This window comes from Petromyzon marinus, chromosome 29 (genome assembly GCF_048934315.1).
Source record: "Petromyzon marinus isolate PM22_M1 ecotype Great Lakes invasive population chromosome 29, UKy_Petmar_22M1.pri1.0, whole genome shotgun sequence".
Classification (NCBI taxonomy): Eukaryota; Metazoa; Chordata; class Hyperoartia; order Petromyzontiformes; family Petromyzontidae; genus Petromyzon; species Petromyzon marinus.
The window spans coordinates 7,207,492-7,226,430 of record NC_133695.1 but is presented as its reverse complement, the minus strand read 5'-3'; the positions used below and the strand labels follow the sequence as shown (position 1 = coordinate 7,226,430).

The 18,939-nt window shown below is 52.0% G+C and overlaps 1 protein-coding gene across 4 annotated transcripts in view; it reads right to left on the bottom strand.

Moving 5' to 3' along the window:
* LOC116947258 (transcription factor p65-like) overlaps nt 1-18,939 on the bottom strand; it is a 35,626-nt gene that overhangs the window by 12,163 nt on the left and 4,524 nt on the right. Inside the window, exon 1 of one of the 4 annotated variants that reach the window (XM_032962782.2) lies at nt 11,891-14,983. The exons of 1 other annotated variant lie outside the window; for it this stretch is intronic. Coding sequence is in view for 1 of the 3 variants with exons in the window: in XM_032962781.2 (XP_032818672.2) it covers nt 11,157-11,163 (7 nt within the window). In the remaining 2 variants the exon portion in view is untranslated. Of the gene's footprint in view, nt 1-11,156; nt 11,340-11,890; nt 14,984-18,939 lie in introns of those variants that run through there. 2 more of the 4 variants (XM_032962784.2, XM_032962781.2) reach the window with 2 other exon arrangements.

The window sequence follows — 18,939 nt, the reverse complement described above, 5'->3', positions numbered from 1 at the left end:
AGAGAGGCCGGTAGAGATACGCAGGGGGTGACATGAGCTGGAGGACTGCGCGTGTCTACACCGCGGGGCCTGATTAACCCGGGTCAGTAGAATTTGTGTCGTGCGCCCTCCTCCAGCCGACGCGGGATGAACGAACTCGCCGCGTCGTTCCTGCATTGCAGCAGCGATCTCGCAACATTTAACAAAACCAAAAAAATACAAATGGCCTGATCAGGATCACATTTTAATAACGTTATATTATGACCGTTTATTTTTTTGTAAATATGCACATTATTAACTATTTTACCAGGTAAGACCCGCTATGTTACATAGCTCTTTTTTCTCAGAGACGACCTGGCTATCACAAGTGATAGCTCAACGACGTGGTTTGTCACGTGGAAATAATACAACAGCCAAATAATATAAACGCATGTTTCTAAACGTGGAGAAAAAATAACCGCAGGATCCGCATGAATATTTACACACTAATAGTAGCTACTGAGTACCAAACAGACGCCGTCAATGATCGCATTTACTGAAAATTCTCATTTGCATGAAAACTAGAGTCACGAAATGTTCTTCTTGGTTCTTTCGGTAAAGTCACGTAGAATGGAAATAAAATAATAAAAATAAAACATAATGACATAAAATTCTCACGACGTTTCCCCCACAACACAAGTGGCCTTCCTCAGGTGAAGAAACAGAACTGTCGGGGAGACAGCGCTTCAATGAACACCGCTAAGCTTGGCAGCGTCTTTTAAGCTGGGTGGGAGGAGCAGAGCGCCTTGACAAAGGAGTTTACATATCAACAGAAGAATTTAGCATTGAAGTAGCTGTGTTAATGTGCTGGATTAGCAGGCTGTTAAAGTCAGAAATTAGCATGTAACTGGGAGATTAGCATGATGTTAGTGTGAGGGATTAGCATGTAACTGGTCACGGAAGTAGCTATGTTAAAGTCAGAGTTTACATATCAACAGAGGCATTTGGTATATTGACGCTAACGAACTGCAACTACCCAACTTTTATTGTTTTATATATATTTTATTATTTTATTGTTTCAAGAATATAAATACCAAACTATCAAACAATAAACCGATGTGAAAGAACTAAGTATAAACTACATCAATATAATAAATGTACTCAATATATTCTTCAATAAGTTGAGCTATTAACATAAAGTAACTGGGTATACACTACACTATATAATGAATACCATATAATAAACTGATAAAAAAACTAAAATACAAACTACATCAATGTTATCAATAAACTCAACATACTCTCCAATCAGCTGAGCTACTAACAATGTCGTTATACATTCCAATTCTATGTCGAAAAAAGAGTGGCTGTTTCTTTTTTTCTTTTCAACGTTAGCACCACGGAAAGCAACGAGCTTTGTTCAGACGGACGAGTCCATTTCTCTGGCCTCTCTGTCCACCTACTCTGAAGAAGGGCCATTACCCGAAGCGTCGCCTCTATTATACCTTTGCCTCCGTTTTAAGGCCATACGCCATGAACGTGCTATTTTTGAAGCTGGTGTCGAGTTTTCGTTCCACCTTCATGGTTTTATTTCGCAGGTAAAACAGGTTTGCGCGGTATCGTGCGGTTACATTCAAATAATAACCGCACCTGTCGTGACGCTGACGCTGGTAATTAGACCCCCCCCACTTCCCCCCCCCCTCCCCGCCTGCAAGTGGCGTCTCGATACCGCCTCTCAGGACGCGGAGGTGAATTTCATATTCACAGCACACCACGTATTTCAACACAAAATCCCAACCAGATATAATAATAATAGGGTTTTTCCCCTTTTTTCTGGCAACAAAACTGAAACCTTTTTACGAGGATTCATGTCTGCATTAACCACAATACCTGCAGTCAAAATGCAAACAAAAAACCTACTGTGATAATATATGCATTGTCCTTGAAACTGATTGGTCCACACCAAGGGACGGCTTTCAGTATGTTTTTGTTTGCATTTTGACTGCAGGTATTGTGGTTAATGCAGACAGGAATCCTTGTAAAAAGGTTTCAGTTTTGTTGCCAGAAAAAAGGGAAAAAACCGTATTATTACATTTTTGTACTGGCAAAAGGAAGTCTAATGATGTAGATCCCAACCAGATCTCAACACGCTCGTCAATAATAACAACACTACCTTTCTGTGCGAGTGTACCCTTGAAATGATATACAGCAAAGTTATCTAGAAATAGGCAAGGTTTCTGCCAATGGCCGGCCCTTCATCGCACACAACAAATGGAGAGGCCAGGAGAGAGAAAGAGAGAGTGGATAGGAAGAGTTTTCAGAGTGCAATGGTTTATACTCGCGGGCGATGCTCTCGAGGGTGCAAGGCGATAGCTGTAATTGTACCGTGGAACCAGGTGTCGGTGCGGACTAAGGTTCAGGGCTGGCGAGGGCAGTGGGGGGAGGGCATACTGCCCACGCTGTGTTTTTGAGCCCCTCGGGAGCCATGCGAAAATGCGGTGAGCCACATGTGCTGAGTCAGTGGCGCTTCGGGTGGCGTCCAACGGCCCTGGCGCGAGGGGACCGTGATAATCATTCTCCCATCGAACACAAACGCTGCCGGCTGTGATGAATGTTCTTTGAAAGTTCACAAATTCTTGTTAACGATGCTGTGGAGGTTAATATGACTTTGTTTCGGAGCAAGCTGCACGTTCTTTGGGACGTGACTTACCGTCTCGGTACGTATGCTGAACTTCGTTCGCAACGCTCATAGCCAACCATACTAATCGGAGGTGCGGGAGAAGAAGAACAACAACAACAACAAACTAAGCACACAAAAAAGCAGTTCTAAAGAAATTAGTTTTCAATCTAAATTTAAAAGTGCATAACTCGAGTGGTTTTCTAATATCGGAAGGAAGAGCGTTCCAGACGACCCCAGAAGCGCGAGACAAACGGGGCTGCGAGGTTGACCTGAGTTCACGTGATGTGGTGGTTCATTTGCGGCAAGCGCTCTTGCTGTGCGTAAAATGAGCGCGACCTCGTAATGTATTCGTTCAGCGACCGGAAGCCTATGCAGTTCGGCGAGCACCGGACGGACACGGTCGGATCTTGCAGTGCACGTCACGACACGTACCAAGGAATGTTGTTATTGACGATGATATTTAGCCGTGGTGAGTGTAGCCCTGCACCTTGCGGGATAGAAGTGGACCGTACCCCGAAGTGTTACGATCGGGTTTCTCTGGACCGCAGCGGTGGGGCAATTGCTCTGAACCTGGCGACCTGCGGTTAGATTCCCAGCCAGGGCGAAACGCGAGGGGAGCGTGAGTGATATCTGACCCGTTCATAGACAAGCTTGCCCTCCCTTCCCACCCCTATCCACCTTCAGCAACCCGCACTGACCAGCGTGGTGAAGTATGGTCAAGCAACTCCAATTAATGACACCACGAGAAGAGGCCTTCATCCAGCAGTGGAATCACAGAGAATTGCAAATCAATAGCATGAGAAAATAACGTGTCGGGCAATGGCACCTCTTCATGACACATCGGTGTGTTATTAAGAAGGGCCATTGCCTGAAACGTCGCCTATTATATTTTCCACTTTTAAGAGCCACAGTGGTATTGACACTATGTGTTGAGTTATGTTATTAATTTTGCTTGTGCAACACTGCCAACACAGCATCAGCAGCATCACCACAACCACCGTATATTAAGTTGAAAATGTTTATTAGTTTGATTGTTTTATTCTCGTTCATCATTGCACTCATGTCCATCTCATCGTAAAGTCGTCGCACCGTCGCGTTGCGCTCCGCCATCCCAGGTCTCCCTTGCGAGGAGACGAACTCGTCTGGGGGAGGGCGGCGGGGAGGGGGACAATGATCGTTCAATGATGGGGGGTGAAGTTCGCCTAACAACCCCCACCACGAACCCCTCCACGCTGTCATCCAGCGTGGAGCAGACCGGCGTGTATTTATGGGTCGATGCGCGCCGCAGTATTAACCAGGGGCTGCCTGCCCCGCGAACCGTCCGCAGCGAGCGGGGAAACGCGCCAGCTAGCGCTGCGCTGCGCATCCGGGAGCGTTTTAAAGAATTGTTTTGATCGTTTACACTGTTGTTGTTGAAAACAAATCTCACGCTGGTTGTCAAGGGGGCCCCAACTTGTAGCTTTGGCCACCAGGGGGGCGGGGGGGGCAAGGTACCCCCCTGCCTCCCACGCTCGTTACCCGACTGCCTCCCACGTATTCCTCCGCCACGATGGGAAGGGGGTGACGGAAGGAGTGGGGGGGGGGCCCTACGGTAGTTACTGTGCCATGGCGAGCACGCTGCAACTTCCAATTCATTGTTAAAGCAGTCACCGCGTTCTATCGGCCTCCGCGCCACACTCCACAGGAGGCGAACCACTGGGTTCGCAGGCAGTGGGGGGTATTTGTCTCCGTGTGATCGTCTAGTGCAGTGGTTCTTCACTTTTACTACAGCCTTGCACCCCTTTGGTTCTCAATCGTACGAAAATAACGTAACGTAATGTTAATAAATACATCGGTTTGATGAAATGAAGTACGGTATTTGTACTCACGTGCCCGTGCTTAATTTGTTTCGATTATTTACCTCCTAAAACTAAATCTGGCCACGTCTCGCACCCCCAGAAATGGGCGTCTGGCACCCGCAGGGGGTGCAAGCACCCCCCAGGTTAAGGACCACTGCTCGAGCATGAGGCTCAGGCAGCAGCAGCAGCAGTCGTGGAACTTTCCACTGAGCCGGACCTGCCAGGGAAGCCGTTCCACCGCATCCGCGATCCCATTGTCCGGGACATATTGTGGAAACATTGTCAATTTCCCAAGGCCTCGCATTAACCAAGTAAACCTTGACATCGTTCGAATATCTAGCCCTTCTGGAACACGAGTAGAACTCACATCACTCACTCAGCTATCTAGCCCTTCTAGAACACGAGCAGAACTCACATCACTCGGTCACTCACTCAGCTATCTAGCCCTTCTAGAACACGAGCAGAACTCACATCACTCGGTCACTCACTCACCTATCTAGCCCTTCTAGAACACGAGCAGAACTCACATCACTCGGTCACTCACTCAGCTATCTAGCCCTTCTAGAACACGAGTAGAACTCACATCACTCGGTCACTCACTCAGCTATCTAGCCCTTCTAGAACACGAGCAGAACTCACATCACTCGGTCACTCACTCAGCTATCTAGCCCTTCTAGAACACGAGTAGAACTCACATCACTCGGTCACTCACTCACCTATCTAGCCCTTCTAGAAGACGAGTAGAACTCACATCGGTAGCTCCCTCGGCGTTATAACCCTCCGAGAACATTAGAATTGACAAGACACGCGTAAACTTTCTAGCCCTTCTTGAAAATCTCAAATTTGACATTGCTAAGCTCGCCCTTCGATTTATACCACGATTAGAGTGTGCATCGGCCGCCAACGCGCATGTTGGTTTAGTAGAGAGCTGAGTTCTATAAATCAACACGGGGGGTGTTTACACAGTGGAACTCAAAGCTACAACCGTCGCCAACGCTCACCCGAGTTAACACACACACGACCAGTAGTAGTAAGCAGCAGCAGTAGCTGCTGTAGTGTGCCCATATCGAGTGCCGACTCCACAACTATGATTCGTGCACAACCACAATCATGATCTCGCCCACCTCGTCTTGCTTCACTCATCTTCTTTCATGTCCCATCTCATTATCTTCGGTCACAATCTTCTCTCTCTCTCTCTCTGTCCTTCGTTATTGCTGTGTCCAATCCCGTTTCCGAACTTTCTCCCTCCTTGCACCCCTCCAATGGAACCAACTTTCCCTGTACATCGAGCAACACTGCCCATAGACTTAACACTGCCCATAGACTTAACACTGCCCATAGACTCAAAACTGCACATAGACTCAACACTGCCCATAGACTCATCACTTCCTATAGACTCAACATTGCACCATGGATTCAACGCTGCCCAAAGACTCAACACTGTTCATAAGACTCAACGCTGCCCAAAGACTAAACGCCGGACATAGACTCAGCACTGCCCATAGACTCAACACTGCCCCTAGACTCAAAACTGCCCATAGACTCAAAACTGCCCATAGACTCAAAACTGCCCATAGACTCAGCACTGCCCATAGACTCAAAACTGCCCATAGACTCAAAACTGCCCATAGACTCAAAACTGCCCATAGACTCAACACTGCACATAGACTCAGCACTGCCCATAGACTCAGCACTGCCCATAGACTCAGCACTGCCCATAGACTCAACACTGCCCCTAGACTCAAAACTGCCCATAGATTCAAAACTGCCCATAGACTCAAAACTGCCCATAGACTCAACACTGCCCATAGACTCAACACTGCACATAGACTCAACGCTGCCCAAAGACTAAACGCCGGACATACTCAACACTGCCCCTGTCCGTGAAGCAGTCCCCTTCCTGAACCTCCTTTCGTTCCTCTCTTAAATCCTCACCTCTTCTCCATTGTCCCTTCCCCCCCCTCGCCCCTCCACTCCGTTTCGTCACCCCCCTACCGTTCCGTGACCCCCCCCCCCCCCCCCACATGGCCTCCGTAACAATAATTGAATTATCGGCCCCTGCACGCGCCTTGCCATCTCTCGAGTTTTGTTACCGCATTTAAACTCTGTCGTAGAGAACACCCGCCTTGAACTGAGGCGCGCGCGCGCGCTCTCTATAAATATATATCAAGATATGAGTTGTATGGGTAATCATTTACATTAGTAAGGCGCATTTCATCCGTAAATGTGCAAAGCATGCTTTTTTTTTTAAACGAACGTGCAGAGATAAATGTGTGAAGGAGACGTAGCGTATGTTTTAATATCGACAAAGAAGGCCGCAGAGTTAGGCTGACGGACGAAGTTGTTACCTGCCACGAACCTTTTGATACACTACACGATACATGCGTGCGCTGTGGTGAGGGGCCATTGCCCGAAACGTCGCCTATTTATATATTTTAAGGCCACAAACACAGCGGCTATTGACGAACGTGTCGAGTTTTTTCAGGTGTGATCGGACACTCATCCTCGAGACATCGTCGACCAACACAATGGGAACGAAAGCGGGAAGAACATGTTTACAGCGCGAGACAGCGAGAGGGGTTCGTGCGAGTGTGCAGCGGTTCGCGCTACGCTGCGCTACGAACCCGGCGACCCGAGTTCGATTCCCGCTCACGGCCAACACCGGTGACGATTATCCGAACCGTTCCTGGGTCTCCCCTGGGTCGACTCAGCCTCGCATGAGTGCCTGGTGCGGTGTGTAAACATCGCCACTGGGGGAGACAAAGGCGGTCGGGCGTGGTGCTGGCCACCCACCCCCTCGTGTAACCGTGCCGGCTTTCATAGGTGCTCGCTCACAGCCTGTTAAGGCGGTTAAGGCTATATGGGAGAATCTCTAGCTTTGTCCAGTACGTTGAACTTCCTTCGCACCGTACGTAGCCCACCGTGCTCATCGGAGGTGCGGGAACGCGTGCGGTAAAGATGATGTGCTGGAGCGAGCGAGAGACATCGTCGCATTGACGGCTGAGACGAAGGCTGGAGACTCCCGGATCTCGATAAAGCTGCAGGGAGCAACGCCGAGGACTGCCCGGGAGCCGTGTTTGTGCCACTCGCGGAATGGATTAAAACAAAAATGTACAATCGTCCCTCCGAACAAAAAAAATATATTTGACTTTCTCATACTCGCTCGTGTTCGGTTTTGGACCGTTACATATCTCGTTTCTTAGTTGTGTCATATTCCCGAAGGACCCTGCTGTACTTAATCTCTGCAATACTGTAGTCATGTTGTTTTCTCTCTGTGTTGCTGCTGCTGTGCTCACGCAGGACCACGGACCTCCCGTGTAAAATATCCGGGTTAACTGGCTACTAAACGGGACCAATCTTCCTTGTGTAACAAGTCAAATAAACGAAAACTTCTGCAGGATAAATGCAATTGGACACGGCGAATCGTTAAGTTCAACTGTGTTTGTTACACGGATGACCCAATGTTACCAGTTTCCCGGTTATTTTACACGGGGGATCCGTGGGTGCGAATTTTACGTAACGTTTATATGTATGTTGAACTTCTTTCGCACCGTGCGTAAGCCAACCGCGCCAATCGGAGTTGCGGAGTTGAGCACCTCACATATAAGCAACACGCGAGTTGCAGCTCCAATAGCCGATCGCAGTCAGCCGTCGCGACCATGAGGTTATTATTGTTATTTATACAAAAAACGGCAACACAGCACAGGACGCCAGAGAGAGAAACTCCCTTCCTCGTGGGAGTCGAGGAGGAAGTCGAAGGATCGTTGACTGCAAGGAAATCGGCGGTTACGGCGAGAGTGTGTGAACTAATCTCCATCTGTGGCATCTGCGTGGGGTAGACGAGTGTTGATGCAACCCCAACCTCTCACTTCCAACTCATACACGTTGGTTTCCTCCCACGTCTACGAACTCCCGATATCATCGGTTGGAAATATTTTTTATGTATAAATAGTTTCGTAAAGAACGCTGCTGTATATGTAAACACTCAAGATTGTTTTTTTTTACTTTAACAAACGGCTGCATTTTGGAAAACGATAGATAAAAAAAGCTCCTCTCTAAATTCTAACACAATTTAAGAACAAAAAAGTGGATTTTTGTTTTATTCGAACGAGCCGAGTTGTTGCTCCGACTTCACAGACACCGAGCGACTGTCGGCACGGCCACCCCAGCGACTCAACCAGGGGCAGCCCTAGGACTAGCTGCCAGCAAGTGGCAGGGCCCTCGGGAGAACCATGCAATCGGCGCCCCCCACCCCCCAAACCCCAAGGTCAGATCTAGGCTGAGCATCTTGGTAAACTGGGAAACATTTTGCCCCTATTTTCGGTGTCATGTTTTTTATTCATTTTTTTTTACTTTAGTCGGTTTTGATTTAAAGCTTTCGTGACTGCAGGGATTCATATTCTTGGTTCTTTCGGTAAAGTCACGTAGAAGGGAAACAATAAAATAATAAAAATATAAAACAATAATTCATGTCCCCTCTGTACACGCACGGGAATTGAAATAATGACATCTTCGTTATTTTATTTGTATTTTTCTGTATTTGTATTTTTCCCACGAATTTGGCGCCCCACTTAGCTTGGCGTCCGAGGCGACCGCCTAGTTCGCCTATACGGACGGGCCGCTCCTGGACTCAACACAACCGCGACTCGAACACAGCCAACTCAACAGCCCGACGGGAACACGAGAGAGACTGGGGCGACCAAGTTTGGAGTTAGGAATCTTTGCTCTCAAGACAACCAGGGCAGACCCACCCTCCCAACAACCTGTTATGGCGCACACACAAAGACCCTCTGTGTAGCCTTAACAGACTGTTGGGGCAAATGTTGTTACGGAGAACCTATAGAGACTGGCACGGCACACGAGTAGGAGAGTGTGGCCAGGACAGCGCCCGGCTGCCTTTGTCTCCCAAGTGGTCTCCCAAGTGGGAGAAAAAGGCGGGCGGGCGTGCCGCATCTGGGACTTATTTGAGGCTAAGTCTATCTAGAGGAGGCCCACGACCTGGCTCAGATAATCGTGACGGATGTTGGTGGCCGTGAGCGGAAATCGAACTCGGGTGACCGAGTACTTAGCGTGGCGCGCTACCGCCCCCCACGCTCGCACACACAGAAACATAAGCGTATGGTTTTATAAACGGGGAACTTTCCATTGTCCATACGTGGACATGGTCTATTTTAAGGCCCTGCAATAGCTCCATGCACTCGAGGATGGTCCAAATTAAACACTCATCTTTTGAACACAGCTTTCATCATCTTTCATGAGGACAAACATCGTGTTTCGTTTCCGTGGGACCCTATGGAGTTTAGCCTCGGCTTCTGGACAATAGTCCCATCATTTGCTGCTCTCCCCCCCCCCCTCGTAACCGCCTCCACCCCACCGCCCCCGCGTCCCAAGCCCAGCCCTGGTGGTTTAGCAAGTGTTCAATAAGAGCTCACGGCTGCTGTCCAACCATACGTGCCACCCTGTGCCAGTTCCCCGCAGCTCTCCACATTTCACAGTGTGGGCCACGTGGCCTCCAAGCGCTATCCTGACAGCCTCCAAACATCGGCCCCTTAGATAGACTCACCACTGTGGTCTGCGCTCCTTCAACGGAAGAGGAGGAAACAAGCGACACGCACTCTCTCTCTCCGCTGAAGCCCTCTCGTCGTGGCGAGCAGCAAGCAAGACCTCGACAATGGCATCGCGATCCTGAACCAAAACATCGCTGCTGCTGCAATCGCTGCCGTCATCAAACAATCCAAGAACATTTTTAGTAATGTGCGAACGTCTATAGATATTATTATTTGTGCTTGCTTGCGCACCGCTGCCATCGCGGAATCGCCAAATACAGAATTGATAATGAAGATGTTGATGGTGGTGGTGATGTTGTTAGTAATGTTGCTGCCAGAGATGAGTTGGAAAGAAGGCTCGCACTCCACGGCCTTGTGCGTGAGCTGCTGGATATTCGGAGTTACAGACACACCCCGCCTTGGCAACCTTCCCAACATTATATCTACCGGTTGCCGCCTCCACTCCTACGGCCACGACACACACGACCTGCACAACAAACAGCAGCTTCCATGCCACCTTCTTCTGCTCCTTCGGCCAAATGCAGCCGCACTCGCTCGCAGGCGGGCAGTCGCCTTCTCGTACCTCTTCTATCGCCACTACCGCGACAAAATACCGCGGGCTATCTATCCCACGCTGTGTTCGGCCACCGCCAACAACAACAACAATGCGGGTCACACACAGCACGCCCCCTGCTGTGTTCCTTGCATCTCACGTCGCCTCATTTCCCCTCCCCAACTTCTTCGTCGTTGTGCCATTTCGCATAAAAAAAAAACTCACACAAAAGAGCACGCGGAGTGTCCCTTACAGGTAACTCCTTTCGTGGCGCTATTAGACGCCGAACGCTTTGCGTTCTGGGAACGACAGTAACATGCTCAGAAATCGCGAGATAGAGATACTAAAAAAACCGTGCATGTTCTATCCACTGCTGGAGGAAATCGCTCAATCCGTCCAATCTGTCACGGCTCTACGATGTAACAATGCAAATCTGGCCCGTGGCGCCATCGTCCTCCAGAACGCGTTGCCCTCGGCTCGAATCCAGAGTTCCAACACCTGAATCAAAATCGCGTGGGACCAGCTCCGGCACGCAACGTGCAGGGGTAGAGGGGGGGGGCGCGAACTCGCCCGTTACTCACCGGCCATCGCGGCAGCTCGAGGAGGCGACGTCTTTGCGCCGGTAATGTCACGAGAAGGAATTCGAGCGCACGCAACCGGCACGCACGCGACTTGACGACGGCGAGCGTCACTGTCAAGGCAGCGTCAACTGGCGAGCTTGTTTTATAAAGCATCCAGACCCATGTCCCCCCGCAACCCCGCCTTGTGCAAGGCCCCCCCCCACTAAACCCCTCCCATTTCCCGTAAAACGGAGGGATTCCCCTCGGTGACATCAGCTCGCTCTGCGCCCACGTCAGCCCGTGGCCTCGCCTCGTCGAGAGGGGTGGGCGAGGGTTGGCACGTGCGCCTGGCACTCGGGGCCTGGCACGCGGCGGGGACGGCTGACGGGCGCCACCGCGTGGGGCACGGCAGTGGACGCGAACATTGACGGACGAACGAACCGGAGGGGAGGGGGGGTTTGGGTTGCACTGATATGGAATTTACAATTGGTGGGGGGTGTGGGGGGATAAATTAAATACAAACTCGATTACTCGAACGTATACTCCCGTACATGTGCGTAGTGTGCACGGTATCGAATTACAATTATAGATCACCAAATATAGTTGTACATTGAAAACGTATTTCTTTCGAACTGCGTTTTGTGTTTAATTTGTTTTCATTCCCCCCGCACCTCCAATTAGCACGCGTGGCTACGTACGGTGCGAAAAAAGGTCAGCACACCATAGTCACCAGCATCAGCCATGGTAAAACCCACCGCTGGACAAAGGCCTTCCCAAGCCGTTGCGATTTCACGATCCTGAGATGGAACGGAACACCCAGCACCTGCAACGCGAGCTGGTTGAAGCGCTCCATCGTCTCCCCCGGCCGACGTTCTCTCGCTTGCGTTGCATTTCGCGGCTGTCGCTCCCCCGTTGCACACTCAACCGTAGTCCCTTTGTGGTCTCGACGCGTCCCGTCCAAGCCCCACTTCACCGCTCCCTAATGCGTTCCCTCATCCACGTGTTCACATTTCCCTCTCTCAATGCAATCCCCAAACACGCAGCCGCTCCGCGATTCATTGCGCACTTTTCATCTCGGTTCCACGTTCTGCTGTTGTTGCTGCTGCTGCTGTTGCTATTGTTGCTACTGCTGCTGTTGCTGCTGCTGCTGCTAATGGGACCTGCCGTGGTTTACAATCGCCTGACGCTCATCCGTCCGGCCCTCTGTGGTGCTGCGTAGATCGGACGCGAGCCGAGAGCGCGTGCGTGGCCTTACGTTTCAGTTGCGCGAGGCGCGGTGTTAATCCCCTTCGTGTTCTAAAATTACCCCACCGTCGCTGTGGCTGGTGAGTGGGAGGGAGGGAGAGAGAGATTGCCTCACTCCTGAGAGCCGACTGCAGCAAAACGCCGGGGGAAGTCCCACAACAGTGCGTGTGCCCCGGCCGCATATGTTGTTTGTTTTGAACCGCGCGAGCCTGACGTCAGCCATGTGTCCATCTCTAACCCTGACCATAGCTCTAGGCTGACCATAAACCGAAGATAGCCAGACCCCTATAGCCATAACTCCAGCAATAGCCTAAACCTCGAACCATAACCCTAGCATAGCTCGAACCCGGAGCCATAGCCATAATTATAACCATAGCCAAAACCTTAAACCTAGCCCTAACCATAAACCTAACGCCAAATCATACATCTAACTCGAATCCTATCCCGAGCTCTCGTCCAAATCCAAACCCAATAACACTGAACATAGATGAGCCCTCACTTTAGACCCAATCTGAACTCTAGAACCCGAACTCTACTGATTCTACCCGGACCCTACCTCAGCAGGAACCCGACGCGTGCTTAGTTCAGCAAAGGGTTGTGAGTGTGACAGTGCACAAAGGCAAAGATCCCCCGTATAGAATTTAACAGGCTGTTGGTGGAAGTGCTGTTAGCAAGCACCTATGAAGGCCGGCACGGCAAATGAGGCAGTTTGTGGCCAGCACTGCGCCCGGCCGCATTTGCCTCCCTGGTGCTGATGACATCCCTGTCGCACCCCAAGGTGAACAGCCAATGGCTCTGGCTCCTGGTCACGCAGCTTTGCCCGGGACTGTCCACCGTCATGAAGGTCCTTAATGATTGTGAGCAGAGGGTCAGGGACTCCGAAAGCGCAATGAATAATATTCTTTTGGTTCTTTCGGTAAAGTCACGTAAGTAGAAAAATAATAAATAACCTCTTGTTGTAACAGCTTTCTCGCTGGTTCGGCAGTTCCACTGCTGGATTATATTTTCCGCCTGAGGACGACCGCCTGTGGTGCGATCTAAACGTCGTGACATATTATTTTTGGTTTTATTTTATTTTTCTACCTACGTGACTTTACCGAAAGAACCAAAGAGTATGGATTCCTGCAGTCACGAAAGCTTCGAATCAAGATTCACAACGAGTAACCTGGAGCCCTTGCGCGTTGCTGGTATCATAGACCTTGACCAGGTCAATAAAGCAGACATGTAGGTCCTGGTGAAATTCTCTACCCCTCTGCTGTAGCAGACGGACAGAGAATATGGTGTCCGTGCAGGACTGAAATCACATTGGGGGCTCTGCCAGCCTCTCAGCGTGCTGCCTGGCAAGGACGGCGATGTTGCATAATCCATGCCAAAACCTTTCCCTGCACACTGCAGAGGGAGATGTCTCGATAGTCGTTACAATGAGTACGGTGCCTCGTGTTAAAGAGGGGAACCACCGAGGCATCATTCCAATCTTGCGGAACCCGCCCTGTAGTCATGTAGGGCAGCCTCCACAAAATCGTCATCTCACCTCAGCAGTTCGCTTGGGAGGTCGTCTCTACCCGACGCCTTTACCTGGTTTCAGGCTCCGGATCGCGCCTTGCACTTCCTCAACAGATGGCACATCAGCAGGTCACTCACAGGGGGTGGCTACTTCCTTCATTATTTGAGGCACAAGAGCAGGGTCAACCCCGCCTTGCCCATTGATCTTATTTGGGCTGAGGGATTTCCCCACACCCCCAAGGTTTCACAGAAATGCTCAGCAGACCTGCAGGCCTTTTCCTAGGGGGTCGGAGATCGGGTCACCGCTCTTTGCCATTCGGTAATAGGCGCTGCAAGTTACGTTTTGATGGAATTAAGGAGTGATTTGTGATCGGGAGCTGCTGAGGCAATTCCCATTTCCTCAGCAGCGAGCGTTCGGACATTGCGCATGGCCAACCTTCAGCGGTTTATTCTCCTGGCTCTGCCAAACGGGGGGGAGGGGGGTGAATAGGGGACGTCATAGGCGCCTGTCACCCGAATTGAAGGTGGCGGGGGTAACCAGCCCCTCGCATCCGTCCACAGAACCTCGTTGGCCATCGTGGCAGCTGCGAGCGCCGTGAGGGTAACAGCTGCCTGGCATCGGCCTTCTACCCCCCCCGCTCTTCCTCCAGTGGCATTGTCTATAACCACCTCAATCGCCGAGGAGGTGAGGGTTGTTTTGCAGGTCCCAACTCCCCACACGCCACTCGCAAAGACAAAGGTCCCCCATAAAGCCGTTAACAGACTGTCGGGGCAAGTGCTGTTAGCGAGTAGCACCTTTGAAGGCCGGCACGGCGCACGATGGGGGTGGGTGGCCAGCATCACGCCCGGCTGCTTTTGTCTCCCTAGTGGTATGTACTGTATATGTATACCTGGTGATTTTTACGCACAACACCAGGTATGCATTTGAGGCCGAGTCGACCTAAAGGAGGCCCAGAACCGGTTCAACATAATCGTCATTGGTGTTGTTGGCCGTGAAACGGCAATCGAACTCGGGACGCCGGGTTTGTTTGTGGCGCAGCGCCCGAAGTGCTGCACCACCGCTCCCCGCACGCACGCTCACTCACGCACCAGGTGACTCAATATTCCGAGTACTCTACCAGCGCAGGTGTGGACAGACGCCGACACGGGGGGGGGGGGGGTGGTGGGGGCTTCACCGCGCTTCTCACGAAAGAGAACAATGAGGGTGAATGCCCAGGTAGAAACACCTCGGGGCTGTCGGGGCTGCGCGCTATACCGAGAACCAACCCCAAGCCCTTCCCACCCCACCCCGCAGCTACGGGGGATGCCCCGCATCGCTCCCGAGTGACCGCCTCAGTCCCCGCAACACAGCCGCGCAGTCCGTGTTGGGGGGATCTCAGTGGATCCGCCGGTCGGCCTGCCTGTCACGGCGCTGTCACTACCCAGCAGCGGTGTTTGGCAAGGGCACGCGTTTAAGCGAGCAACACTCGGGGCCGGTTTCGATCTCTATCGGGTCTCATCAGCATGCGGAGATCGGGATTGTCGAAAGTGTAACACGCGCCTGCTCATGGATTTACCGAGACGTTGTGGGCGAGAGCGCTCCATACAAACTCTGCCTCCCCCACCCCGCCACGCTCAACGAAAAGAGCAATATCAGCGCACAATGCGAACTCGTTATACGTTGCGCTGGAGGGTTATGGGTAAAGTCTAGGATTGGCGTAGTGCATTATGGGGGGGAGAGGTGGCGCAGTGGTTAGCGCACCGTGCTATCGAACCGAGTGACCCGTTTACTGACGATGCTGATCATAAGACGCAGTTTCCCTCCCCCCCCCCCCCCCCCTGTAATTTAAAGAAAAGGGGCCGTCCATAAATGACGTCACGCGATTTTGGACGATTTTTGACCCCCCCTTGTCACACGGCGTTACAAAAAGTCAGACCCCCCCTCAAGTATGACGTCACAAAGCTCTGCTCCCCCCCCCAAATAAAACATGCTTCAAATCTTCTTTGGTTCTTTCGGTAAAGTCACGTAGAATGAGAATAAAATAATAAATTGATAAAATAAAATAACACAATAATATTCTCACGACGTTTCGGCCACAACACAAACGGCCTTCATCAGGTGAAGGGACGAGACTGTCTGGTAGGACAGCGCTGGAGTGCGTATTTAATGTGCCGCTGCACTCTGATGTTGTAGGAGAAAACATGTATTAAAAAGTCAATTTCATTAAGTAGAACGTGTTGTCTATATTTATTTAAAGTTGCGCATTTTGATGTGACGTCACATTTCTCAAACCCCCTTGTCACACATCGTCACAAATGTCTGATCCCCCCCCCCCCAGGTGCGTGACGTCATTTATGGACGGCCCCAAAGTTGGGGGTGCGTCTTTATAATCCGGTAGTTGTGGGTGCGTGCCTGTTGTCTGCGTGTGAGGCCAGAAATGTATAACTTTGTTAATGAAACGAGTTCCGAGCACACGCGTCCAAAGACACAAATCCCCCAGGTAGCCGTCGTGACTATTGGGTGAAAGTGCTGTTAGCGAGCACCTATGAAGGGTGGCACGACACGCGACGGAGTTGGTGTGGCCGTTACCACGCTCCCGGACGTCTTTATCCCCCCAGCGCTGATGTTGAGACACCGCCCCAGTTATTCCTTTATGGTTGAGTCGACCTAAGGGAGGCCCAGGACGGGTCCAGATATAAATCGCCACCTATGTTGACTGTGAGCTGGAATTGAAATCATCAGGTCAGCGGGTTCAGAGGGCAGTGCGTTAACCACAGCGCCACTGCTCCCCACAAAGACAGAGGTCCCCCGTATAACCTACACAGGCTGTTGGCGCAAGTGCTGTTAGCAAACAGGAGGGGATGTCGCAGTAACCACGCACGGCCGCCTTTGTTTCCCCAATTGTGATGTACACACACTTAGAAGGTGCTCATTTGTGACTGAGTCGACCTAGGGGAGGCCCAAGGCCGGGTCAGACATATGTCAACCGATGTTGGCTGTGAGCAGGAATCAAACTCGGGTCGTCGTTGTGGTAGCGCAGTGCGCTTACCATCACACCAGCACCGCTCCACACACACACACTGTGGAAGTGTCCACTCACACTGTGCACGTGTCCACACACACTGTGCACGTGTCCACACACACTGTGCACGTGTCCACTCACACTGCGCACGTGTCCACTCACACTGTGCACGTGTCCACTCACACTGTGCACGTGTCCACACACTGTGCACGTGTCCACACAAACTGTGCACGTGTCCACACACACTGTGCACGTGTCCACACACACTGCGCACGTGTCCACACAAACTGTGCACGTGTCCACACACACTGCGCACGTGTCCACTCACACTGCGCACGTGTCCACTCACACTGCGCACGTGTCCACTCACACTGCGCACGTGTCCACTCACACTGTGCACGTGTCCACACACACTGTGCACGTGTCCACACACACTGTGCACGTGTCCACTCACACTGTGCACGTGTCCACTCACACTGCGCACGTGTCCACTCACACTGCGCACGTGTCCACTCACACTGCGCACGTGTCCACTCACACTGTGCACGTGTCCACACACACTGTGCACGTGTCCACACACACTGTGCACGTGTCCACTCACACTGTGCACGTGTCCACTCACACTGCGCACGTGTCCACTCACACTGCGCACGTGTCCACTCACACTGCGCACGTGTCCACTCACACTGTGCACGTGTCCACTCACACTGTGCACGTGTCCACACAGGGACACGCGTGCGACGTTGACCACGTCACCGAGCAGTGCGGTCAGCAGGGGGCGACTGCGCTCTCTGTCCACACGTGACTCTGGGGGACCGGCCCCCACCTTCCCCCACTCACCCGCCCCCTTTCACAGCCCCAAACCCCCCTAATCCTCCTCCCCTCGGTGCCCCCCCCCCACCATCTCCCTCCCTCCCTCCATCCTCTCCCCCTCTCGCCCTTTCTCCCCCCACGTCTCGCCTCTCCACCCGCCCGCTCCTCCCTCTACCCACCTCGCTCGGCTCCCACCGCCGTCTCCCCTCCCGGCTCCCCCGCCCCCTTCTCCTACCCTCTCCCCTTCCTCCCTCCCTCCCTCCCGTTACCGCGCAACGGGGATCTCGAGGTCCCCCGAGGCGCCCCTCCCCCTTCACCAGATGGGAAGGGGGGCGGGGTAGTGGTGGGGAGTTGGGCGCGCAGGGTCAAGGTCAACCAGCCCCTCCCCTCTTCCACCACCACCCCTTGCCTCCCTCTCTCACCCTGCACCCTCCAGCTGCCCCTCCCCTCCTCCTGCGTCTCACTTCCCCCCTCCCGCCCCTTGCCCGCGTCCTTGGTGATAGATGGATGACCGAATCGCATCACCAGCAATCGGATCGGATCGCGCCGCGGAGCGGGGGATGAGGGGGGCAGGGGGCGGGTCAAAGGGAGGGATTGGAGGAGGGTGAGGGGTGGGGGTGGTGTCAGTCGGGGGAGGTGGTGGATGCAGGGAGATCAGAACCACCTTTTTGCTTCGGGACGCGGTGAATGCTGGACAACATCATCGCCATCATCAGTCATGATCACTCCACTGCTTGATGAAGGCCTTCTCCAAACAGATCCACCCAGCTCGTGTACTTGAGCTGATGATCTCATCGCTGCGTCTCCTTGGTGGGCGTCCCTCTCGGGCGCGTTCCATCCCTCGGCTGCCGCTCCGTTGCTAGTCTTGACCATCGGATGCATGCGTGTGTGCTTGCATGTATTCGATACGCACGCGTTCATTACACGTGGGCACGTAGCAGCTTGTACCGCACGTGTTCGTGGTGCCTGCATTTCTCTTCACCCAGTGTACAGATTGTGTACGTGTTTACACACGCGTGAGCATTCAATGTACGCGTATTCATAATGTATGCGATGTGTTGCTTGGGGAAGACCTTCATCCAGCAGTGGATTGATCATGGCTGAGTGATTGCGTCATACGCTAGGCACTATATGTCATGTATGTGTGTTATTTATGTAAGCATGTATGCGTACAGTGTGTGGAGTACGTGTGTATATATGCGCATGTGCATCTGTGCACAATATGCACACGTGCGCATTGT